The following is a 27,644-nucleotide window of genomic DNA, read 5'->3' on the forward strand; positions in this document are numbered from 1 at the left end:
TTTAGTGTTAATTTGGGGGCAGTTATGCTTAATGGGGTGTTTAGGGTTAATTTGGGGGCAGTTATGCTTAACGGGGTGTTTAGGGTTAATTTAGGGGCAGTTATGCTTAATGGGGTGTTTAGGGTTAATTTGGGGGCAGTTATGTTTAATGGGGTGTTAAGGGTTAATTTTAGGGGCAGTCATGGTTGATGGGGTGTTAAGGGTTAATTTTAGGGACAGTCATGGTTGATGGGGTGTTTAGGGTTAATTTAATGGTGAGGGTTAATTTAATTAATTTAATAAAGTTAGCTTAAGGTGCAGTTGCAGGTAAAGGGGAATGTAAATCCTGGGGGCAGTGATTATTAATGTATTATTTATAACAGTATGGTGAAATTCTCTGAATGATTAGAATGCCAATGAAGGCAGAGAGTCGTTCAAAGATCCGGATCTTACAATGATCCGGATCTTACAATGATCCGGATCTTACAGTGATCCGGATCACTGTAAGATTCGGATCCCTGTAAGATCCGAATCTTTGAACGACTCTCTGCCTTCATTGACATCACTGGAGGCAGGGGGGAGGATTCATAATGAAAGGGGCGGGGCCAATTGTTAGTGTGCCTGCACGGAGTTACTGGAAAACAGTAACTCCGTGCAGGCACACTGAGTGATCCGAAGATCCGGATCATGAATCGGATCATTTTCATTTCAATGAAATGTGTTAGGCTGCACAAGGTGAGGACTAGCTAAACCTTTCCTCTTCCCTCCCCCTCTGGTTTGCTACCACTTGTGACTGCCACCCAGCTATATGCCTGTTCCCCAGCTGTCTTATCTTAAAGTTGCAATTTGCTTCTCCAGATCTCCAATACGAGCTTCCACAGAAGCCACTTGCTCATACCTACCGTCTAGGTATGGACCCTGGAAAGATTGATCCAGACATGCATACATGGAGTCAGACCTTCAATCTTGCTAACTCCCATATCCACATATACAAAAATCAAGTATAGGAAAATTATCAATGAATAAATAACAAAAAAAAAATTAAACAGACAGGGCCCCTCAACAATGGGATCTCAATATCTCTCTTTTTTGTGGCAATGCACCAGAGAATTTAAATATTGCAAATATATTCATTGCAGTAACCTGAGTTCCCTTCCTTATGTTATGCATGACCCACATCGGCCTTGATGAATTTAGTTTGCATCTATTGCAAAGAGAGCGTTACTAATGTCATTTTGCAGTATGGAAGCTACTCTTAAAAGTCTGTAGCAGTTCCAAAGTAGAAAGGTAGAGGTCATGCTTCACACTGTAAATCATCTTATTTTGTGATTTATTTTTCTTCTTCAAAGAAACCAATAATCCCAAACCTATGGCATCTGAATATTTTAAGTTGTGTAAGTATTACGGTATACCCTTTTATATGTTTAAATTATATATGTTTAATTATATGTGTTAGATTAACCCCTTCAGGACCAGGGTGTTTTTTTTTTTTTTTTTTACCATGTTTGCACTAATGGACCAGAGCCGTTTTGCTATGACTTTATTCAACTCTGCCCACTAGTGCACCCACACACATTTATATATTGTTTTTTTCAGCACAAGTAGGGCTTTCTTTTGAAATAATAATTATATATAAAAACCATCATTTAGTATGAAAAATATCTAAAAATGTTTTGAAGATTAGGAAAAAAAGGAAATATTTTCAGTTTCACCTATAAAAACTATATATAACCGGTGCAAATGAAAAAAAAATTCCAAAAGTGTGTTAAGGCATTTGTCCTGTTTTTGGAAACACCATATATGCCTGGTATTTTCTTTTATTTTGGTACTTACAGGGTTAAATATGAATGATGTGCATCGCTGTTTCTCAACAAGATTTTTAAATGTGGTATGCTGGGAGTTGCGCCCAAATAGCAGCCAGAAAAAGAAAAACTGCTAAAGTAAATATATTTTTTGAAAGTTGACATCCGAAAGTATTTTACTAGGGGCATTTTAACACTTTTAATTTAACCATTTTAGTGCCAGTTGTCACACACTGGGTAAGCAGGTTAGCGAGGGGCCTCGGTGCAGGGATAGCGTTGTCTGTTTGTACACCGCGATTCATGGTGCAAAGTAGACAGGCACAGCAGACAGAAGTGCGGGACTGGAACTGGCAAGGTTGATGCTGAAATAGAAGCCCACCGGCAGGGCACACGACTGGAAGCTCACTGGCAGAGCACAGGACTGGACATGCTGCTGGAAGCCCTCAGGCTGGGCACACGACAGGAAGCCCACTTGCAGGGCACACGACAGGAAGCCCACTTGCAGGGCACACGACAGGAAGCCCTCTCGCACGGCTGAAGGCAGGAGCAATACAGAATCAGGAACAAAAAGGAAGCCAGGAATAATTCAGGAACAGGACCAGGGCAAAACAGTCCTATTACTACAATGCCAAGGCCCAGTTTGCAGGAACCTACAGCCCTTTATACTGCAGGGCAGCAGGTAACGAGGCCAGGTGACAACAAAAGGAGGAGAGCAGAAACATAAGCAGAGCGGCCACTAGAGGCTGAACTAGGAACAGTCCAAAAACCTGAATGCACAATACAGGAGCCAGGAAACCAGGGCAGAATGTCACAGTACCCCCTCTTTAAGGAGCGAACTCAGGACGCGACAAAACTTGAAACGAAAAGCGACCACACTAAAAGGAGCTGCTGAAAACAGCACGCTCCAGTCCCTAATGCAGAAAAACAGACAGACAGGGCATGAACAGGTAACTAGTCAGAATTAGTACACAACATATTTTCATAAATCTGTAGGTCTTTAAGTTTCACTACAGTCCCATCAGAGGCATAGGTACAATCTGGTGGCAAAATGTGGCGCGACTCCTCTGTATGGGCTGTCATAATCTTCTCTTGGCGAGCACCAGGTTTCTTTTTCTTCTTTACCTCAGCTTTATCAGAGACCAGCACTGTGCCAAGGACAAGGGGTTTAGAAAAAGCCCTAGGGGTTCTTTCAGAATCTTTTTGGCTTATCAAAGAAACATGTTTAGACTCATTAGGTAGCCGTTTACATTGGAGTGACTTGTGTTCACTTAAATGTTTTTCATACCGAGCAAGATCTTCTCTACCTAAGATTGTCCCGTCAGAAGCCAAGACAAGACCTGGGGCCCCTAAAGGATGTCGTGCAGTCTGCAATTTTCCAGAGTTATTTTTTCGTTTTCTTTGAGTGATAGGAGTAGTACTCCTGACAGAACCAATCGCCATAGCAGTCCTTGCAGCAACAGTTTTCCTTTTATCAGTTTTGCGTCTGCGGGGAGTAGAAGAAACAGCCTCTTTAACAGTGCAAATAGGACTACAAAAATGATTCTCAGTTATGTCCTCCTCACTGAGATCTGGAGCCTCGAAAGACATATTTTCCTCCCCTGTAAGTTCAGACACACTAGGCATTTCAAGATCATTAGGCCCAACGACAGGATTGAAAGGGTTAATGGGAGACCTGGGTTCACCCTCCTCCGATTCACCTCTAGTTTCCCCATGACTTTCATGTTCTGAGGCTTGCATATTTTGTTCATCAGCAACAGAGGACTTAGCTGGTTTAGGTGGCCTGAACCGGCAGACAGAAATCCTGTGATCTTTCCCCCCACAATAAAAGCATAAATTGCCCTCCTGTCGCATTTGTTTTTCGGCTTTAGTGAGGGGTTCTCATTTATAACTTTTGTTTTGGACCTTTTTTGGTTCAGACACAGCCCTGGACTTACTGGTACTAGCACACCTAGTGTTACACTCAACCATGCACTTAACTGACTTGCACAACACCAGCATACCCTCAGCCAGCATCAATAACACCGATGGTATCCCTGCGGGCTCCTCAGTATGGCCTTGGCATTCAGTCACACACTGGGTAAGCAGGTTAACGAGGGGCCTCGGTGCAGGGATAGCGTTGTCTGTTTGTACACCGCAATTCATGGTGCAAAGTAGACAGGCACAGCAGACAGAAGTGCGGGACTGGAACTGGCAAGGTTGATGCTGAAATAGAAGCCCACCGGCAGGGCACACGACTGGAAGCTCACTGGCAGAGCACAGGACTGGACATGCTGCTGGAAGCCCTCAGGCTGGGCACACGACAGGAAGCCCACTTGCAGGGCACACGACAGGAAGCCCACTTGCAGGGCACACGACAGGAAGCCCACTTGCAGGGCACACGACAGGAAGCCCACTCGCACGGCTGAAGGCAGGAGCAATACAGAATCAGGAACAAAAAGGAAGCCAGGAATAATTCAGGAACAGGACCAGGGCAAAACAGTCCTATTACTACAATGCCAAGGCCCAGTTTGCAGGAAGCTACAGCCCTTTATACTGCAGGGCAGCAGGTAACGAGGCCAGGTGACAACAAAAGGAGGAGAGCAGAAACATAAGCAGAGCGGCCACTAGAGGCTGAACTAGGAACAGTCCAAAAACCTGAATGCACAATACAGGAGCCAGGAAACCAGGGCAGAATGTCACACCAGTCTGTACTAAACATTGCAGAAAAACACAGTATTTCAGTAAATCTTTTTCCCTGAGTATGTGAAATTCCTGAAACAACTTGAGATTTGTATTCACAAACTTCCCCCGAGTACAGGAAATACCCCATATACATGGGTAGGGTATGTCTCTTTGGCCCTGTGGGTTCAAAATGGGAACATGCACATTAGTTTTTAAACATGGAATTTTTACAGATCAATTTGTTGGGTCCAGGTCTCATCAGAGACACAGTAGATGTTCCATATTTCATTCTAACCCTCTAAAACTATATATTTCCAAAAAAACTAGACACACTCATGTGGAGACCGAAGAGCCCTTTCTCCCAGTCCCTGAAACTGCCTCTGGCAGCTGGTACACAAACCAGCTATTGCAGGGAGGAGTCTCTTTGATCCCCGCTGTAGGACTAATCAAAGGTATTGTGGGGGCTCTTTTTTGGTGTTTTTGGCAGCAGAGCCCCATACATTGTGATTGCAGCATTGAAGGGGTTAACGCTGCACTGTTGCGCTCATGGAGCGGGAGCGATCAGGCAGCAGGGGGAATGTTGTGGCATTCAACAAATAACCCCCTTCCCGGAAGCTGCCGTTTGAGCCTACAGAGTCGCTCCGTGGGAGTGATCAAAGTGCCCCTGCGATCACCACAATTGTAGCAATGTGGGGGATTTGTTTGGATGATGTACCTGGTACATCATGGAACCGCTTGTACCATTGTCAACATGAAGTACCAGGTATGTCTTTGGTCGCGAAGGGGTTAAGGAGCTCTGACAATAGCATTAAAACACTTGTCTTTAGTTTCCATAGCTGCTGTAGACTTTATTTTCAGCATGGTAATCTCAGATCATTCACATTATAGGGACTAGAACTGGTAGACCTTTACTGTCTTTCCATGATACTTGTACTGAGTCATTGCATTCATGGGTCCTTAATGATGTCAGGCAAGGTGATGTAAGGGAGGTAGGATGAATTAGCTAGCTACCTCCCGTAGATTCACTGATGGCAGCCTGTAGCAATACCTCTAACCCAAAGTTATGATAACCATTTTCATGTCCCAGCTGTCACTTTACCTGGCAAATTACTTATTTAGTGGAACTATTGGAAACCCAAATAGGGAAATGTGAAAAAGCCAAACTTTTTTACCTCATGTGACATGGGTGGCGTTGTACATGGTATCATGCACTGATGTTGTGGAGTCGGGTATTGGGAAGGTTGGTAAATATTTATGACTTTTATTCCCCCAGTGACATTTTGAATAACAGATGGCTCAGACTGCAGGACAGTCACTAAATGATGAGTCTACAGGTAGTCTGATGAAAGAAACCATCTTAGCTCACTGAATGCTCTAAGCATTATTAAGGCAAACCCAGGAACTGCTGAGCTAGCCCTGCATAATGGTTAGTGAAATTCATGAAGACATGTCACTAATGCATCTGTATTATATCAATTTTGCATCTTTTTCTCAACTTGCCTACAACTACAATCTAGTGAATAAACTTTGCAAAAATTACCACAGTCAAGTGGTAGCAGTAGTTGCTCACTGTTTATTTCAGCTATTGGTGACTGTTGGTTTACCTGGCAAAATGTCAACATTTTCATTAATTCAAAACAAAGATGTTAAGGTTGGATACAATATTACAGAAAATGCTGTGCTTGAAGGCATAAGCCATGGGGTGTCCAAGTTTTTTCTGCAGTGGGCCACTTCATCAGAATTGTATATGTGCGCGGGCCGCACTTATTTTTCACTGTGAGAAAATATGGCCTTTAATAAAATATCCAGATTAAAATAAAGTAAATTACACAAAACCTTTACTTTTCCTCTCACTGATTTCTGGGCCTAGAAAGTGTTGTGACTACAAATTCAGGATAATTAAAAATGAAATAGTTCTATTTATTCTAGGGATGCACCAAAATGAAAATTCTGGACCAAACATTCACGGTTCACTTAGCCAAAACCGAAAATGACCCCACACCTTTAAAAATAATAATGAAAACGCACATTTTTAATAAAAGTAGGTAACGCACCACAATTGGACAAAAAAAATTGCAATATGACTTGGCATGATAGGAGTGTGATTGTTAACAGCAATCACACTCCTATCATACCCAGACAACCAGTAAATGCTGGTACCTAGGCATGATGGGACTGTGCTTGCTGTGAGCAATCACACTCCTATCATGCCAAGTCAGTCAGTACATGCTGGTACAGGGTGGCTGTAAGTGATGTGCCGACCCCATACTGCTGGCAGCATCAATACACAAGGGGGGCAGCTAGCTAGGTTTCAGCATGTACTGGCTGACTTGGCATGATAGGAGTGTGAGTTCTAACAGCAATCACAGTCCCATCATGCCTAGGTTCCAGCACTTACACATCCAACCAGTAAATGCTGGAACCTAGGCATGATGGGACTGTGATTGCTGTTAGCAATCACACTCCTATCATACCAAGTCAGCCAGTACATGCTGGTACAGGGTGGCTGTAAGTGATGTGCAGACCCCATACTGCTGGCAGCATCAATACACAAGGGGGGCAGCTAGCCAGGTTTCAGCATGTGCTGGCTGACTTGGCATAATAGGAGTGTGATTGCTAACAGCAGTCACAGTCCCATCATGCCTAGGTTCCAGCACTTACACATCCATGCTATCACACACACACTCATTCATTCATATACTCATTCAAACACCCTCCCCACCTCCTTACCTGCACTGCAGCTCCTCGATGCCGCTCGCAGACTTCAGCAGGGGGCGCGGCCTCCCTCTGCATTCTCTGGTACTGAACAGAGGAAGCAGGACTGGAGCAGAATCATGTGATGTCACGTGAACTTTGCTGGGTTCCGCTTCCTCTTTTCAGTACAAAAGACCCTCCCACAGGTATGTAGCAGGGCTCTTGTTGTAGCAGGGCTCGAGGTGCGGCCCGCATAAGATCGGTTGCCCTGGCTGCCGATCTTACGCGGGCCGCACCTCGAGGTTTTGCAGGCCGCATTTGGCCCGTGAGCCGCATGTTGGACGCCCCTGGCATAAGCCCTCAAGGTGTTGTTTGTTCAAATAAATAAAAAAAATCTACTTGCAACTTGGGTACAATCTTCTTGTAATATGCATGTGTTTCCAGAATAATGTACTAGTGAGAATTATGTAACTGGAGCGCAATCCTCCTAAGTATGTATAAATACTGCATTGAGCATGGTTCACTATACTTTTCTTCAGTACTTAACATTTGTATGCTTTTCCCAATGTGTGTCATTGCAGAATATGTTGGTGCTTAATAAAAACAATAATAATACAAACAAAAAATAGTTACAGAAATTAATTATTTCCCACAGAGCGGAATGTTAAACAGCCTGAAGAGGTGAAATATCCAAAAAACAAGGATCTCAATGAAAAAATCTCCCTCTTCAGGGGTGATATCACCAAATTGGAGGTAGATGCCATTGTCAATACAGGTAAGACCAGCAAATTAACAGTATTTACAAGCAAGGAAGAGGTGTATTCTGCTTTATCGTTGTTGCAGTGGGAAATATTGCTGTGGTTGCTTAACATTTTGTGAGCAATAACAGTGTATATATAATATACCCCAAGTGTATACAAAAGTGCTTTTTTCAATTATTTTTGCTCTACCATGAAATAAATGCATTTCTTATATAAGTAAAATAAAGAAGTGCATTTTCTGATCTTAGCCTCAGTTGGTAATGTGCATACCTGGGAACGTGTGGGCTCCGGCTACCCAGAGCTTGCGGGACGCAGCCAGGACTGCCCACTTATGTTGGTGGGTAGACCAGAGCATGTTAATGGAAATACGTTTGTGGTAATACGCGATGAAGTTCCTAAATATATAAGTAAAATCCATAATTCTGATTGGAGAATTCCAATCAGTAGGCAGAGATTTTAGTAATATGAATTGTCTATAAAAGTTTGTTTAGAAAAACGAGGGAGATGATTTATTTTGGGCTCTTGAGTCATAATTACTTTGATTACTTAAATATATTGAAATTTACTATATTTTCCTGTCTAATTGGAATTTTATGGCAAGTGCCATAAAAAGTTATTTATCTTTCCACTTAATTTTTCCACTGAACCTGGATTTATATCAACAGGGACCAGTTAGATCTCAGCAAGAGGTGGGAATTTGATAAATATCATGTTTTTTTATTCTGAATAGACATATTTTTCAACATAGAAGAATCTTATCCCTTCTTTGGGGGAAAAAGTATATTTCATTATTACATATATTGGCTTATGCGACTGCAGCTTATAACACAAAATATGGTAATTGTGTAAAGGTATTTTTACCTGTAATTTTAGGATACTCTTCTGAGGTTTGACATTATTTGCATCTATTAAAAATCTCATTAATAATCTGTAGAAGTTATTAAAGTACAGGTATCTGAGTACTTTTCTAATTTTGTATTACGTTGTATTTATTACCATTGCAACAGACTCATACAGTTATATAGATTATTTTGGTTGCAACCCTAATTATTACCTTCTGCTATTTGTTTGTTTGTTGTTGCTGATTGGATTTAGATTTTGGTGCCATTGTGGAAATATTCTATAATATTAACACCTGCTGTTTATATAAGGTGATATAATTCTGATAAATCTGAGATGTTTCTGCAATGTGCTATGTTTCACGTTGCATGTATGTGTTAGATCCAAACAGGGCCGGCCGAAGACTTAACGCCGCCTGGGGCGAAGTTTAAAACGCCGCCCCCCCCGCCGACGCCGGGGGGGGGCATTTTAAACTTCGCCGACGCCATAATCTACGATTCCCCCGGTACTTACCTTTAAACAGTCCTGCGGCGAGTCTCCCTGCTCTGCCACGGTGCCGGCTTGTAATGCTGAGCGCCGGAAATTGACGTCACTTCCGGCGCTCTGCATTACAAGCCGGCACCGGGACCGAACAGGGAGACTCGCCGCAGAGGAGAGAGAGAGAGGGGCGCCGAGCGGGTAAGCGAAAACCACTCGGTGCCCCTCTCTCTCTCCTCCGCTTCAAAAAAAAAAAAAAAAAAAAAGCGCTTGGGGCGGCAAAGTGCCGCCCCTTCTAAAGTGCCGCCTGGGGCAATTGCCCCAGTCTGCCCCATTATAGGGCCGGCCCTGGATCCAAAAGCCAGTAATTCATACTTCATAACCAATCAATAATTCACTGTATGTTATGTCTTCATATATTTCGAAACATTTTTTCCTTTTTTCTTCTGCACCACACATAGGGGTATGTGGAAACTGGTAACCTTTGGTAGCTTTATTGGAACAATTTCCAGCTGGGTTTGGATAGGATGGCTCCTGACTGAGGAGTGCCTTTTAAATTTCTGTAAAGCCTCTTTTATGTCTTATACACAAAGGTGCTTTGAGCAATATACAACAATAACCAAGCTTGCTTTCCTGTATTATGTATGTTCATAATATATTGTTAAATATACCTTTTTAATATGTTACTTAGTACTGTATTACTCCTGCTCTGATATTTGTCAGCACCTGAATTACCACATTAATCTATGTCCGATATAACATTACCGTGACTAAAATAAAGCTGGAGAGAAAAAACGCACTTATTTTGATTTCCATATTACTATGCCTTAGTTATTTTGTTCTCAGAATAATAACTATATATATTTGCAGTGGGTGTTCCCCTTTAACCACTTCAGGACCGACGTTGGCAAACTGCGTCTTCCCTTGAAGACCGCAGTTTTTTTGTAAATATTTAAATTCCGTGCTCGTGATTCGCTTCAAAGCGATCACGTGCACGGAATTGAGGGGGAGTGGCTAGTACGGATCGCTGGGGACACCCAGCGGTAAGTAGCAGCCACCCCTCGCGATCCCAGTGTTCATAGTGACGCTGGATCTCGCATCATCAATGACGTACCTGGTACGTCCCGGTCTGCCAGTGACCTTTGACCCGAAAGTACCAGGTACTTCCCAGTCTTGAGGGGGTTAAGATTCTCAGCATTTAATAGGAATACAATATCTATTTATTAGCTCTCTGGAATCCAAAATTGAAAATCTCATGTGAAGATCTGGTTCTAAAACAATCAAAAATTAACACAGCTTTAAAAATGTTATTTGCATCAGATGTCTGTGCTAGCTTTCAGCTGTTTGCTTCCATCAGAAAGCTGGAGGTTGCTTATTCATTGCTTGTTGAGGCCCAAAGTTACTCATTGCAAGTCCTTTATATCCTGAAATATATGTATGCTTACAATTCACATATACCTGTATAGCATGATAGTAGCATCTATGCGTTTATGGCAATGAACGTACTTTTTTTTAAAATTAGATTTTATTGCAGGGCATTCATAAAAAACAACAACCTCATAACGTAGTATGGGTATAAAAACCAAGTAGTAAAAGATAGCACATTACATGACAAGTTCTGAGATTTACAAACGCTTTTACGTTTTCCAGAATAAATGTATAGAAAATGAATCTTTTCTTAAAAGATTTCGGGGGAGTGCGTCCATTTTAACACTTGTGATAGGCCCCAGACAGATGTGGTTTGACTTCTTTACAAACTGTTTCAATATTTCTGGTGTGACGGGTCCCCATGACCAAACCTAGGTCATGGGGGCCCTTCACACCAGAAATATTAAAACAATTTGGAAAGGTAGGTCCAGTTATGATAGAAAAGCATACATACACTCATGAAAAGCGAAATTTCAGGTTGTCTACCTCCTGGGAAGGGAACCACACAGGGAGAGCTTGTGATTTGGTACGGTTAATCTGATGGTAGGAAACTCTACTATAAGTCTCTAATTCTACTGTACTTGTAAGGCTGCCAATGAAGTAAAATGTTCTGAAAGTGTCAACATTATATTGTCTGCAAATAAAGCTATTTTTGTGGTGCCCCCCGATTGAAAAGTATTTTACTGCGTCATTGGCTCTTATCCGAACAGCCAAGGGTACAAGTGCTGAAACAAAGAGGGGCAAGGATAGCAGTCCTTTCTCAGGCCATTACAGATCTCAAACTCTTCAGAAAGGAACCACATATTTTGAACCACCACTTTAGGGCTACTCTATAGTAGAGGAATGCAAGCTGCGGGCAGTCTTGCTGGGGTTGCGGGCGGGAATGGGAGGTCAGGCACTGTACCTGCGGGTCACGGTAATACCGCGCAGTCCCGCAAGGCTGCCTTCTCGCTGCTCCCTTACAGTGTCTCCTCTCTTGCTCTGCCCAGGAACAAAACGGAGTCACGTGATGTGATGTCACTTCCCGTAACTCCGCCTTGTTCCTGGGCAGGGCAAGAGAAGAGATGCTGTGAGGGAGCAACTCGAGGACAGCCTTGCGGGACTGTGCAGGAAATCTGCAGTTCAGGTAAGGAGGTGGGCTTAATTGGCCACAAATGTGTCGGGAGCGGGCGGGATTGGCCACAGATGTGGCGGGAGTGGAGCCACTTGTCTCAATAACTTTGTTGGCTACTAATGTGTCTTCCTTATTACCTTGCACATAAAAGTTTTGCTTTAGTTTAGGTAGTTGGGATTCTGTTGCTCCCTTTTGCTTTGCTGCTAGAAATCTGTCGTATAGACTAATATCTTGGGGGTACTTTTCATGCACCTGAGATACCACATACAACTCCATATGTGCCTTGATGTCACCTTATCTAAGTTACTTCAGGTGTGTAGCCAGAGAGATTAATTAAGAGTGTAGAGGCTGTGGTATCCAGCCCCCGATGTGCATGTATGTTAAAGTCCCCACAGAGTTGAGCAACCTGCCCCCTCTGATTTTGTCATGACGTTTTAAAAAAAGCTGTAGCTGATTCCCTTTGGCTTATAAACGTTCACAATAGTCAACTCAACATTACTGAATGTACAATGCAGTATTTTGTATCTCCTCCTGGGGTCCACTCTGACTTCCATCAACCGGAACACAACTCTACTGCTAATCAGGATGGCCATAGAGTGATACTGAATTCGATACCATTTAACATTTAATGTGGGATGGTTACTTCTACAGAAGTGTGTTTCCTGCAAACACAGTACATCTGCCTTACAAAAAAAGCAATATAAGATAAGAACCCAAAACAATAAAACCGGAAAAAATAAAGCCCATCATTATGCTATCTGTCATAATTCACAGTTCAGGCATGGTCAGGTCAGTTCTTATAGTGACTGGGTGTGGTATAATATACGAACACTGACTGAGTCACACCTAACAAAAACAAGTTTTAGATTTTAGCCCCTTAAGGACAATGGGCGGTTCCTAAACCCATTGAAAACAATGCATTTTGAGCCGTACATGCTGTGTCATTAAGGGGTTAAGAAAGCTAACTTTTCTAAAATGAGAATATGTGTAAAGAAGTCATCAGACTGGTGCCATTTAAATACAGTCCTGGAGAAATGGAATTATTTAAAAGTTGAATTATTGAAAGCAACAGAAAATTATATTAGGCTAACAAGACGTTAGCCTTTAGTAAATACAAAAAACAAACGTGAGTAAGATAGACAGATCTATCAGATCACACGCGGAAGAGAGAATTGGCCTGTCAGTAAAAAAGGGAGATAAAACATTTTTTAGATATTTAAATGAGAAAAGGAACGTAAAACAAGGATTTGTTTGATTTAAAAACAAAAGAAGGAAGGTATGTAGATCAACCCCTCTGCCTCCCTCAGCTCCCCCCCCAACCACAGTGAACGAAGTTCACGCTCTATTGTCTTCCTCACTACATGCCCTTTTGACCCTATCCCTTCATACCTAATTCCATCACTCTCCTCTAGCCTTACTCCTGCCCTCACTCACATCTTCAACTCCTCACTCTCTACTGGCATATTCCCATCCCCATTCAAACATGCACAGGTCACTCTCATCCTCAAGAAACCCTGCCTTGACCAAAATTCCCCTGTTAACTACCGCCCCATATCACTACTTCCAATAACATCTAAACTCAGCAAAACAACTAATCCACTCCCTCGTAATCTCCCGTCTAGACTACTGCAACAACCTACTTACTGGCCTCCCTCTCTCCCGACTATCCCCCCTCCATTCTGTCCTCAATGCCTCTGCCAGACTAATCTACCTCACCTGACGCTCTGCATCTGCCACACCTCTCTGCGAGTCCCTCCACTGTCTCCCCATCCATAGCAGAATTAAATTCAAAATACTAACTCTATGCTACAAAGCTCTCACTAACCCCACTCCCCTCTACCTAACCTCCCTCATCAGCAAATATACTCCAGCCAGCCATCTAAGACCCAACAATGACCTGGTCATTGCATCTTCACTTATCATCTCCTCCCATGCCCGCCTACAGGACTTCTCTCGTGCAGCACCAACCCTCTGGAACTCTCTTCCCTGTGCTGTCTGACTCTCACCAACTCCACCCTCCTTCAAACGCTTCCTAAAAACTTTTCTCTTCAGGGAAGCCTACCACTGACACAAGCGTCAAAACTTCTCTCTCACCCACTTACAACCCTTATCTCACCCTACATTAACATCATTCGCAGTCCTCACCTCCTGTTTCTCACCCCTTATCAACCTAGATTTTAAGTTCCTATGGGAACAGGGCCCTCCATTCCTCTTGTATCTGTATGTCAATTGCTGTATTGTACTTGTCGTTATCTGTAAAATGTTCAGTTTGTACAGCGCTGCAGAATCTGTCGGCGTTTTAATAAAGTATAATAATAAAAATAATAATAAAGGTCTAGCTGACTGCCTCAATGAATATTTCTGTTCAGTTTTTGCATATGAAAATGAAGGAAAGGGACCTCAGTTAGTCCTTTGAAACTTTGAGTTTATTGAGGTGGATGTTCTACTAAGGTAAAGACAAATAAGTCGATGGGGCCTGATGGGATACGCCCCAAGTTATTAATAGAGCTTGGTTCTATACTAGCAAAACCGTTAAATGATTTCTTAAACTAATCATTGTTAACGAACTGCTAGTTGTCCCAGAGGATTGAAAATTAGTGAATGTTGTTCATTCATAAAAAAAGGCAGTAGGGAGGAGTCGGACAATTACAGGCCCGTAAGTCTTACATCTGTAGTGGGGAAATTAATGGGAACTATGTTAACCCCTTGATGACAATTGCCGGTTAGTGACAACTGACGTGTCAGGACCGCCATGGCTTTAAACAAGTGCAGAAAGCGATCTACGTTCACTTTCTGAACCCAAACAGTGTTACTGTAATTCCACGATGTCGTGGCATTCAGCAACACCAAGATCGGCATCGGGCCATATATGGCCCCTCTCCCCGGGGGGGGTCAACGATCACCTTCTAAACTTTAATAGCGAGGCATTCAGTGACACCGAACACCTGCGCCAGGACGTGCTGCCATGTAGGGGGTTAAAAGGCATATCATGGGACAGAGTGGCATATAGGGGGTTAAAAGGCATTTATAGAGGCAGAGTGGCATATAGGGGGTTAAAAGGAGGCACTCTGCCTCCAGAAAAGCCTTATGCCCCTATATGCCACTCTGCCTCCCTGATATGCCTTATACCCTCCTATATGCCACTCTGCCTCCCTGATATGCCTTATACCCTCCTATATGCCACTCTGCCTCCCTGATATGCCTTATACCCTCCTATATGCCGCTCTGCCCCATGATATGCATTTTAACCCCCTATATGCTACTCTGCCTCCAGAAATGCCTTGTACCCCTATATGCCACTCTGGCATTTAGGGGTTAAAAGGCATATCATGGGACAGAGTGGCATATAGGGGCTATAAGGCATTTCTGGAGGCAGAGTGGCATACAGGAGGGTATAATGCATATCAGGGAGGCAGAGTGGCATATAGGGGGGGCATAAGGCTTTACATAAAAAATATTATACAGTTTGTTCAAAAAATAAATTAGTTTACTGACCTTCTACTTCTTCCACTTTGGACCTCCGTCCTCTGGTAGCTGCAGACTGATGTTTTCTATGCTAACAGGATGTAAGTGACACGACATCCGGAGCTTTCACCCCTCACTCTGCTCCTATCACTAGGCGGCCATCGCACACGGCCGCTGGGTGCTAATGTCGCCATCCGGAGAGCAGTCACAACCGCCACTGCAAGGTTATGCCACTCACAAGATGGCGGTGCGTTATTTCAAAAAATAAAGGAGTTGAAAAGAGTTCTCAGGAGGGTCTCTCCAGAACTCTGGCTCCCCTTGCCGGATTAATGCAGGTACTGCATTCAACCATGCAAGTCAATGGAGCCCAGCTCTCTCATCACAATGTGATTAGTAAAATAAATCTAAAAAAATAAATAAAACTAGAAAAAAATGGTAACATGTAAAAATAATTTCCAACGTTGGAATCTTCCAATTCCAGAAAATGTTTAAAAGAAACAAAATATGTATATACATACTCTCTATATATAAAAATATTTTATGAGCAAGTCCTAAAATTAGCACTTAACTTTCTCGCATGGAAAGAGTTAAAATACTCGCGTATTAAATGCCCATGGGGTGTCTACTTATTTAGGGTATACCTGGAGAGGTCCTGAACGAACCGTAGGCTTTGAAATTTGCCTTGGGAGTCCTTGCATTTCTGAATTTTTGTGTCTCTAGTAGCTCTTGGAACTACATGTTTGTAGTGGAAAAAGTGTAATCTAAAGATAATATCACAAGGCTTCTCCATGGGAACCCCATTGGCTCTAAGTAGCTGGTGATAGCGGTTGATCAGGGTGCCCCTCTCCCACTCCACCTGCGCCAGGCCACAAAACAGTTCCAGGCGATAGGCCCCAAATCAGTTCCCGAGTAGGACTCTGGGACCTCCCCCTTATATTCATATTGTTTCTTCCCCTGAGGACATGTGGGGGTATGTTTGGGGGGGCACTGGTGGATTCCTGGGGGCTTACCTGCCTGCCCAGTCCCCTCTTATGTCTAAGTCACCCTGTGCTCATTGGGGCACAGGGTGAACAGGAAACCCCGCCTGGTCTGCCCTAACCAGACTCCCAAAACTAGCCAGCTGTGGGTGCTCTACAAGCCAAGAAACGCTCAATCCGCCTGCCCGAGACCTAGCCACGACTTCATTAAACTTTACGGCAAAGGAACCGTTGCCCGAGGACACTACGTTGGACACCTCTTTTGAGGTTACATTAAGCTCATGGTGGGCAACACTCGGTAGTGGTTTGCGGAGACGAAGCTCGTTTGGGAACATTGGTTTTATTACCAATCTTTAGGATCAGGGTTTACACAGCCACAGCTGGTAACTCTGGCCCGGCTACCACATAGACTATTCCCAGGGAGGTTTCCGACACTGCCGCTCAGCTCGCCATTGGTACCCCAGGATTGACGCCGCTCCCGCGGGATCACCCCGAAATAGTGACTTTTTTTCGGGAGAGCATTGCTGGCCATAGAACTGTATGGCAGCGCCGGGCTGTCTGGTGGTTGATGACATTATACCCCTAATCCTATCATGTGTTGTGTATAAATATCTGTGCTTTCGTCAATAAACTGAGTTCTGTTTTACCTCTATGCTAAGTCTCATCTAGTGCATGGGGGGAATATGAAGGGTTTATCCCTTGAACAACTGAATATTCAGGGCAAGGAGGATTTCTACAGCAGAGCTACTCAGTCAGAGTATGGGTCTCCGTCACAGATGTTCGCTCCCATTTCTTGTTACATCTGCTTTAATGTGGCAGTTGAAAAGGTTTCCACAAACTCCTCGCGTTTCACGCCGTTCATGAGAAGATGGTGGATCAATGGCCTCCTTGGCCCGAACTAGAACCTTTGCGTCTCTGACGATTCTGGAAGTAGCCTGACATGTTGTTTGGCACTCTTTTAGCTATCGGGTAGTCATATTTCACTTGCAATTCCTTCGTACTCCCTAGTCGCAATGATGCAGGGTTTCTTGCAGACGGAGCTCACAGTCTAGCATCCATCTTTTGTCCCTGGTGGCCACGTCCCCCTGAACAGACTTTTTTGTAGCATGTATCGGTGTGATTTTATTATTTGCTGTTAGAGGATAGTGGCAGTGGCTTGGTAAATCATATAAGGTGCAGGGAGGAGAGAAGCTATGGGATAGTGTGATGAATGTGTGTATGTCTCTTTCACGTGCCCTTTTGAGCGATCAAACGGGGTCCCTGATTTTTTTTTTTTTGTGTGTTGCTGAGTGCCTCTATATTGAGACACTTCAGCAACACAGGTTGAGCTTAGGAGGTGTGCTGCCATAGTAGAAAAACAAATAGCCTTACAATATGATGAATACAATCGCTCCTAGGAGCGGTCTAACAGACTTTGCAAATCTTCAACACACAAGGGAACATACCTGCTGTGTTGGGCCAATAATGTTTCATATTAATTTTACAAAAAGCTTGAATATAGCAAAGACCCAAGAGAATGTGCTTTCTGTGAACTAAAAGAGATCACAAAAGACAAAATTGGAAGATATGTTTAATATTACAAATCTGATTATGTCCCTTACTATATTCTGTAACAAAATAGCCATACAGTTGTTCATGAACAAATAGAGTACCCGGTGTCTATAAACCTCCAAATTAAATCTGAAGTTTGTGTCAAAATAAATAAACCTGAAAAATTTAAATGCAGGCAATATAATTGGCTAATAGGTTTTACTGGTTTACTAGTACTGTTTATTAGTTTAGGATGACAGTCTGATGCAAACAATAATATATTTCTTGATTATGGTTTACATTATGCTGATGTAGTTACAGTAGTGCCAAACTTATCACTTATAAAACATCAAAAAATTTATTTGTGTATGATGGAACTGAATTACAAATTATTGATTTATTTATTTTTCTATTTCTAAGTATTAGCATCACCAACTCGTATCGGCAACAGGTTATAAATATGCACAGCTCAAAAAAAAAAAGTGTGTCAGGGCTCGGGTAAGCAGGTCAGGTAGGAGCCCAGTTGCAGGCGACAAATCAAAACATACAGCAGGCTTAATCTTAATATGAGGAAGAAGCTGGCAAGACACAGGTAAGTAGACACGACCACATAGGGTACAGGCACAAAGGCAGATGTACAGAACGATAGCCCCGTAGTCGGGCACAAGATAGTACTAGGACGCTGTGGCTGGATTGGCAGGGCCCACTCTCTGGAACACAGCTGAAAGTCCACAGAGAGGGCACACAGCTGGAACATGTCTGGAAGCCCTCAGACAGGGCGCACGGCTGGAACATGGCTCAAAGGCAGGGCAGACGTATAATAGCCAGAAGGACGATATCAATTCCGAATCAGAATCCAGGAGCAGAGTCAGAACAAGCGGGGTCAATACAGGCAGTAAAAGAGCCAAATCAGAAATGAAGTCAGAAGCAAGCCGGGTCACAATGAGTTAATCCAAATCAGAATGCTGCTAGCGGGAGAACAGGGCTAGGCAGAAGGCAGATAAACCGCAATGCAAAGGCCGGAATGGTGGAATAAGCAGGTATTTAAGGGGGAGGGCTGCACCCAGGTAACCATATGCAGCTGGGCAGGTCACTAGCATATAGACTAATGATTGTCTGAAAGGTGATTTCTAGAGGCTGCAACAGACATGACGGTGAACAAATGCAGAGTCCGGGCTGACAGGGTGGAATCCTTACATAAGGGAGCACACAACCATAAAAGGCATACACGGTCAGATTCCTGGGTTGCGGCTAGAATAATAATGTACTCCAAGTTTGAGGAGTCCTATATCCATTGAAGTTATAGAATGCTGTCTACGTTCATTACTCTATTCCCTGTAATCCTTAATCATAAGGAATAGAAAAAAATAAAAATGTTACCTCCATTGTGACCCACAAAAATGTGGGCCACCAAATATGGAGAAATTCTTTTATAATACAGTAATGTCATTGCCCCCTTTTCCTGACACATAGCAAAGGAAAGACACTGAGATCTAGTCATCTCCTGACACACAGCAGAGGACAGACTAGATGTACAACCTTCTCCTGACAAACGGTAAAGGTTATACTGGAGGCTTTTAGCTGGCTCCTGGTTGTATGCTTCGTCTTTTTTTTTTTTTTGGAGGAATTGAAAGTATTCCAGAGAGTACAATTGGCTTTATATTCACAACACACCTTGCTCTTACCCAGAGGGTGCCTCCCAGGGCCAAGCAGGTCTGGGGTCAACTGGGTGAAAGCCTCCCTGATGAGTCCACATTTTTTCACAAGGAGCTCGTCCAACCTGCAACAGTCCAATCCCGTGGAGGCAGAAAACAAAAGTGAGGCTGCTCACAAAGTGTGCAATTAGCCTGAGAGAAAGCTGCCATTTAGGTAAGTGGGGTGCAAGTTGGAGTGAGAGAGTGAGGAACAGAGTATGTGCAAATAATGGATGTTAAACTGAGAATGTAATAATACGTGTGTTTGTGTGTGAGCATGAATGTGTAAGTGGTGTGAGAGGAAGAGTGTACATGTGTGTTGGTGAGTGTACACTTGTGTTGGTGAGTATACGTAAGTGTATGTTACTGTAAGTATATGTAAGCATGTGTATGTTGCCTTAAGTAGAAAAGAGAAATAGAAGGTAAAATAAAGAGAAATGGGAGTGACGAGATAAAGAAAAAGAGGAGATATAATGGAAAACCCTGTTCTCAGGAACAGAAATAGTTGAAGTAAGGAGAAAGGGTGAGGCGATAAGGAGAACAAACAAAGGAGATGCATGTAAAAGAAAGATAGAGGAAGAGATAAAAACAAAGGTAGGAAGAAAAGGGAGATATAATAAGAAATGTGACTTTGTATGTTACCACAAGTACAGTGGCAAGTAAAAGTAAATTAACCTTTTGGGATTACCTGGTTTTATTAATTGTTCATAAAATGTAATTTGATCTATACTTAAGTCACAAGTATGGACAAGCACAACGTGCTTAAGCTGATAACACACAAACAATGATAATATTTCATGTCTTCATTAGGCAAACCTATTAAACCAGGGGTGTCCAACCTGTGGCCCTCCAGCTGCTGCAGGACTACATCTCCTATCCTCCCCAGCCAGCCCCTTAGCTGAAAGAGCATTATGGGAGATGTAGTCCTTCAGCAGCTGGAGAACCGCAGGTTGGACAACCGCTTGTCTGTTTGATCTATACCTGTTGTAAATTGTAACTAAAGAGATGCAGTTGGATTACAATGAAGTTTTGGTATTTGTATGTTTCCTCTGGTTATCTGTCGTCCTCTTGTAAATAGTAGCAGTGATCTAATAAAATAATAGCTCTCTCGTTTTATAATTCGGGATTATTTATTTTTTTAGAGCTAATTACTCAATGTAAATTACGGCGGAGAAGGAATAATATTTTGACTGTATAATTTATTCTAAATGTCCTGTACCAATGAAGACAACAAAACAAAATTAAGAGAGATTTATTAGGTTAGATTGCCTTTTTTGTAGCAAAAAAACAAACAAAATAAAAACCTTATATTAATATGACTAGGGTCCTACTTATAGAGTAACATTTTAGTGTTATTGAACACCAGTATCCGGATGCCATCTGATTAATACTGGTGGAGGGGGGCAGTTTTAATAGGTAGGTAGGTTTCTCCAGCTGTTGCTGAACCACAAAATTGGAGAAAAAAAATCTGGTCCAGCCATTCTCCTGACTCAAAAAAGATTGAGAGCTACCTGTTAGCCATCTAAATATTAAGCTACCTAGTTGGGCTAAAAGAAGGATCTTATTGTACAAAGAATACCTACAACATTAAAAGGTTAGGTAAGATGCATACTTTTATGCTCATTTACGCTACTGAAAAATTACCAATAATAAAATATACTCGTAATAAATTTTAACACTCAATGGCAAATCACCAGATCTACAGTAAATACGCTTTTTTAAATTGAATTCCCTGCAGTTGAAGAGAAATAACAATACCCCTTTAAATAATCACTTAAATGCAAAGGTGTCTGCATAATCATTATAAATGAAGACAAAAATCCAATATTGCCCATTTAGCCACTTTATCTGGCGTAATTCCTTCCTTCCGCTATGTCATCTTCAGCATTTTTTTTATAGTTTTTAAAATATTTTTTTCATCATCTCCCATGTAAATGAATGCTTTTTTGTAGATCTGGAAAGCTCTCAGGTTGGCTTTTAAAGACCGAACAATGACAAATTATTTTCCGAGTTGGCCTTCATTAACATAGAGTACTCAGTGCTCTGGCACGCCTTCTTGTTTGTTTAAGACGCACAGACCTCAATTTTGCATAAATAAAGGGCAGCACAGAAAGTCCTCTACAACTCCCCTTTTTGCTCTCCTTTTTTTTTTTTTTTTTTTGCAAGGAAGGAAATTAATCTCCAGAGACAATAAATCACCCTGTTTATTAAAAGTATAAAGCGCTTTAACTAGCAAGAGGGTTTGTCAGTGCTCCATAAATCTGTTCGCTGCCTCTTGGAAACCCATATGCACTTCTTTCATATTTATAAGTTTGGAGCCTGGATATAATACTTGTTCATTAAAGTATTCTTGACCTGATTAAAGTCATTAGCTGCAAATAATTATCTCCTCTGCATTTTTATGCAGAGCTGATGTAATGCAAATGGTTCTTATCCATACAATGAATGAGAAGGGTTTGCAAGGTGATTGGTTTCAAAATGTTTTTCTTGATAAGTCAAATGTGTGCTCGCTCTTATAGTAAAAGTAAATGTGTTTTATTATAAAAAGTAATGTATGCTTTTTTTTCTTGCGGAACTGTATAGCACCATAAAATCAATAAATACAATTTGAGACCAACAGTAATGAACTATAGTCTGCAAATTTCATGTATTTATTGGAAAATGCAAGTTTGATTAGTGCATTCAAATTCAATTTAGGACACTACAGGGGTCGCAACTGCCACTTGTTCCTATCTCCTCGTACAGGTTCATAATTTTAAAGAAATCTCCTTTCAACCTGGACTGGGCCAGTCCAGGTCAGCAAGTCTCTTCCTAAACAATTTTGAACTGGCACAGAGAGACAGGAAGGCAGCGTGACAGCAATGAGAATGTGTATGTATAAATGTGTGTGAACATGAATGTGTATGTGAAAACATTCGTGTGTACGAGCATGAATGTGTAAGTGCTTGTGTTTAAGTGTTTGTGTGACTATAGGTGGGTAAGTGTTTGTATGTGGGCATACATGTGTAAGACATGTGAGAGGGAGTGTGTGTGTTAGAATAAGTGTGTACATGTGTATTAGAATGTGTTAGCATATGCATGTTACAAGCTGTTTGGGGGGAATAATGGCACACACAAGTCTTTTGGGGACAATGATGGCACAGGCAAGCTGCTTGGAAGCAAAGATTGCAGAGACAAAGTGTTTGGGGGTTAGGATTTCACTGATGGGGCAAAAGTAATTTCACTGATGTGGCAAAAGTGGCACTCAAGCTGTTTGGGGCAAAGGTGGCACTGTGCGACATGTTGCTTTGTGAAGTTGGGGGCCCTGGGGCAACTTACACACTGAGGCCCTGTGGTTTCTTGGTTCCCCCTGGACACAGAGAAGTCATGAACCTGTTTTTCTTACAAACAAAATGGCGTATATATACACGATTGTGTAAAATAATATTTTGCATGTCTTTCCATTATTCCATATTGTTGACATCATTTCAGTCGGATTTTTTGTGTTCAGCAGCATCTCCCGTGTACAGTGATACCCACATGCATAGGTTTGTTGTGTTGTGGGGGGGCCAAAAGGCCAGATTTGTGATGTATGCATTTTTTGGTCATCCAGCCAATTCAATTTACCCCATAAAATCATACATTTTTTAAAACTAGAGAACCCATGGGTATTTAACATGCCAGTATTTTAACACTTTCCATGCGAGAATTGTTTGAAGATGCAGCACTAATTTTATGACTTGCTCAAAAAAATAAACTTTTATAAATATTTATTTTACATTTTTCTTATTTTATTTTTATTTATTTTGCTAATCACATTGTGATTAGATGCTGGGCTCCATTGACTTGCATGGTTGCATGCAGTACCTGTATTCAACCTCTGAGCTAGAGTTCTCAGGAGGGTCTCACCAGACCCTCTTAAAAACGTTGGAAACTCTTTCTCTCGCAGTGGCAGTTCTCTCCGGAGCTGTCACAGTGCGCCCTAGGGTGGGTGTATTGTGTTGCTGAATGCCTCACTATTGAGACCGCTTTTGATACCGACCACACCGATCGGGAAAACCCCACAAGAACTGCAGTTTTGGAGATGCTCTGACCCAGTTGTCTAGCCATCACAGTTTTTCCCTTGCAAAGTCATTTGCCCACCTTCTTGCTTCTAACACATCAACTTCGAGGATGAAATGTTTACTTACTGCCTAATATATCCCACTCACTGACAGGTGTCAAGATAACAAGATAATCAGTGTTATCAGTGTATTTTTGGGAAGATGCATTTCAATGTTTTTGTTTCATATGGCACGATATAAAATGTATTTATTAGGTGTAAAGCACACTAAAATTGTTTAACAATACAAATCCTGCACCTGGTAATGATTATTTGATCATCATTGATCATGAAAAATTGCATTGCAAATTTTTTGTTATTATTGAGAAAACCTTAATTTTTGGGAGTCCTAATGGTTGTTTCATTGGGATTTCATTGCATTTTACTAGTCCTTGTTGTTGGGGCTATCGATTAATGGAATGTAAATCTATGTGAAGTATTTCTTTTTGACCAACAGAGAGGTTGATAGTATTGTAATTAGGGCTGCAACTAACGCTTATTTTCATAATCGATTAGTTGGCCGATTATTTTTTCGATTAATCGATTGATCAGATAAAAAAATAAATGTAAATTTTTCATTTTTCATGTATTTAAAATAACCGGATGTTAACCCCTTAACGTCCATTGCCGGGTCATGCAAAACGGTCACTTAACGACCTATGACGTGCCTGACACGTCATGAGACTTAAACAAGCTTAGAAAGTGATCAACGATCACTTTCTAAGCTTAAACGGTGTTTCTGTAATGCCTCGATGTTGAGGCATTCAGCAACACCGAGATCAGCATCATGGGCCATGTCTCGCCCCTCCCCGGGGCGTCAACATCCGCCATTGTATGGCGGCGGACGCCCGTTTTAAAAGCGGTTAGGAGGTGATCAACGATCACCTCCTAAACTTCAATGGTGTCGCTGGAATGCCTCGATCAGGAGACATTCAGCGACACCAAACCCTTACCCCAGGACGGGTTGTGACCGCTCAGGAGAGCAGTCACAGCCGCCACTGCCAGTGATCTTCGCCATCCGCAAGATAGCGGCCGCCCGGTAAAAAAAAATAATAAAGTTGATAAAGTTTGCTAGATGGTCTCCAGACCCTCTAGAGAACTCTGGCTCCACTTGCAGGTTGAATACAGGTACTCCATTCAACCATACAAGTCAATGGAGCCCAGCTTTCTAATCACAATGTGATTAGTAAAATATTTTTTTAAAAAAAAGAAAAAGGGTGTATAATTTTAAAAAAATGAATGGTTTGATGGGGTAAATTGGAGTGGCCGGGCTCAAAGATAGGGCATAAGTACAGACTGACCGAAATGGGGAAAAAAAAGCGCACTTCCAAAATGTGGCATTTTAACCCCAAACACCAGACAAACCCATACATGTGGGGTATGACTGTACTCGGGAGATGTTCCTGAACACATATTAGGGTGTTGTTTGATAGTGACGTATACCTAGAGCTATAAATTTATACCCAAAGTACAATTTGTGTGAAAAAAATACAAAAAAAAATACTACCACAAAGTATGGCAAAGGCTGGTGGTAGAATCTGATGCATGGAAAGGGTTAAATACTAGCATTTGAAATACCTTTTTAAAATATAACATTTTAAGTACCTTGGGGTGTCTAGTTTTCAAAAATATATGGTTTGATGGGGTAAATTGTAGTGGCCGGGCTCAAAGATAGGGCATAGGCACAGACTGACCAAAATAGGGACAAAAAAAGCGCACTTCCCAAATGTGGCCTTTTAACCCCAAACAGCAGTCAAACCCATGCATGGGTGGTATCACTGTACTCCAGAGATGTTGTTGAACACATATTTAGGGTGTTGTTTGATAGTGACGTATACCTGGAGCTATACATTTATACCCAAAGTACAATTTGTGTAAAAAAAAAAAAATACTACCACAAAGTGTGGCAAAGGCTGGTGGTAGAATCTCATGCATGGATAGGGTTAAAATACTAGCATTTGAAATACCTTGGGGTGTCTAGTTTTCAAAAATATATGGTATGATGGGGTAAATTGAATTAGCCGGCTTCAAAGATGGCCCAATTAGGACATGGGGGCAGAATGACCAGATGTAAAAGTTCCAAGTTAAAAAATGTGCACTTTCTAAATGTGGCGTTTTACCTCCCAAACAACCCGACAAACCCATGCATGGGTGGGTATGACTGTACTCGGGAGATGTTGCTGAACACATATTGGGGTGTTGTTTGAAAGTGATGTATACCAGGAGCTGTAAATCCATACCTGAAGAGCAATTTTAGCGATAAAAAACACAAAATAAATTACTACAACAAAGTTTGACAAAGACTGGTGGTAGAATTAGTGCATGGAAAGAGTTAAAATTCTAGCATTTGAAATACCTTGGGGTGTCTAGTTTTCAAAAATATATGATTTGATGGGGTAAATTGCATTGGCCGGCTTCAAAGATACCCGAAATGGCACATGGGGGGAAGAATTACCAGATTTGGAAAAAATGGTTTTGAAATAGCAAAACGCTACCTGTACTTAATGCTCCATAACGTGCAGAAAAAAACATAAAAACATTGGGTATTTCTAAACTCAGGACAAATAGTAGAATATATTTAATAGATTTTTTCATTAGCTTTTTTGGATAAGTAAAAGATTTTTGGGGTAAAAGTCAGAAAATGTGGGGTTTTTTTTTTACATTTTTCATCATATTTTATTATTTTTTTTATGGGATATTATATAATATGATTAAAACAATGGTATCTGAAGAAATCTCTTCTTGTCCTGAAAAAAACAACATATACTTTGTGTGGGTTCAATAAATGAGTGAGGAGAAAATTATATCTAAACACGAACACCGCAAAAGTGTTAAAACAGCCTTGGTCCCAATGGTACAAAAGGTAAAACACAGCCTGGTCCTTAAGGGGTTAAAAACAAACGGCAGAATGCCACATACCCCCAGATATGCCACACTGCCTCCCACAAATACCTTATATACCCTATATGCATTATACCCCCTGATATGCCACTGTGTCCCCTGATATGCCTTATGCCCCAGTATACTTTATACCCCCAGATATGCCACTCCCCAGATCCGTCCTCCCCAGATATGCCTTATACCACAATACTTTTATAAATAAGTACAGGATTGGTCTTCAGTGCCCCCAGGATTTAGATTCCCCTTAGTTTGCCCCCCTTTACCTCTTACTGTACCTAAATTAACCCTAAACACCCCATCATCCTTAACTGCCCCTAAATTAACCCTAAACATCCCATCAACCATAACTGCCCCTAAATTAACCCTAAACACCCCATCAACCATAACTGCCCCTAAATTAACCCCCACCTCCCCTAACTTTCAGCAACCCAAATATAAATTTTATACTCACAGTGAAATGAGTGTCTTAGCCATGTTGACGCTATAGGAAATGGGTGGGGCCAATCTTCAGCGTGACTGCAGGGAGGGACTGGGAGAAAGAAGGGACGGGGCCAATCGGCAATGACAGCAGGGAGGGACTGGTAAGTAGTAACCGCTGTGACACTGAATGAAACGGATTATAAAACGAGGGGTATTTTTTCCAGAACATTTGCTCTGAAAAAACCTTCATTTTATAATCGATAAAAATTGATTGAACTAATCGATAATGAAATTTGTTGGCAACGATTTTCATTATTGATTATTATCGATTTTATAGATTAGTTGCTGCAGCCCTAATTGTAATCTACGTTCTAACATGTACAAATTGCCTTGATGCTTCAAATAACTTAGTGCTGCATTTAATAAGCCACCCATCTGTCATTCAGACTGTGAATGTTGGCACCAAAGATGTGTTTTGCAACTAAAATCTTTGTAAATGACCTCAACAAGGTAACAACTAGGGCTGCAACTAACGATTATTTTCATAATCGATTAGTTGGCCGATTATTTTTTCGATTAATCGGATAAAAATTTTTTTCGTTTATTTTAAATTATTTAATAAAGTAACAAAAAATGTTCTTGTTTTTATTTCCCCAACCTGCCCCCCAGTTATGCACATTTGAGCCCAGGCTTGCCACACTGCCCTCCCCGACATGCCACACTGCCCTCCCAGACATGCCACACTTCCCTCCCCGATATGCCACACTGCCCTCCCCGACATGCCACACTGCCCTCCCCACATATGCCTTATATACTCTAT

At 41.8% G+C, this 27,644-nt stretch overlaps 1 protein-coding gene across 3 annotated transcripts in view; it reads left to right on the forward strand.

The window, feature by feature from the left end:
• The window catches only part of MACROD1 (mono-ADP ribosylhydrolase 1), a 362,985-nt gene that overhangs the window by 25,742 nt on the left and 309,599 nt on the right, over positions 1 to 27,644 (forward strand). For all 3 annotated transcript variants that reach the window (XM_053448688.1, XM_053448690.1, XM_053448689.1), the window contains exon 3: positions 7,792 to 7,911. In XM_053448688.1, the coding sequence (XP_053304663.1) occupies positions 7,792 to 7,911 (120 nt within the window). The remainder of the gene's footprint in view (positions 1 to 7,791; positions 7,912 to 27,644) is intronic.

Source organism: Spea bombifrons, chromosome 10 (assembly GCF_027358695.1).
Source record: "Spea bombifrons isolate aSpeBom1 chromosome 10, aSpeBom1.2.pri, whole genome shotgun sequence".
NCBI lineage: Eukaryota > Metazoa > Chordata > Amphibia > Anura > Pelobatidae > Spea > Spea bombifrons.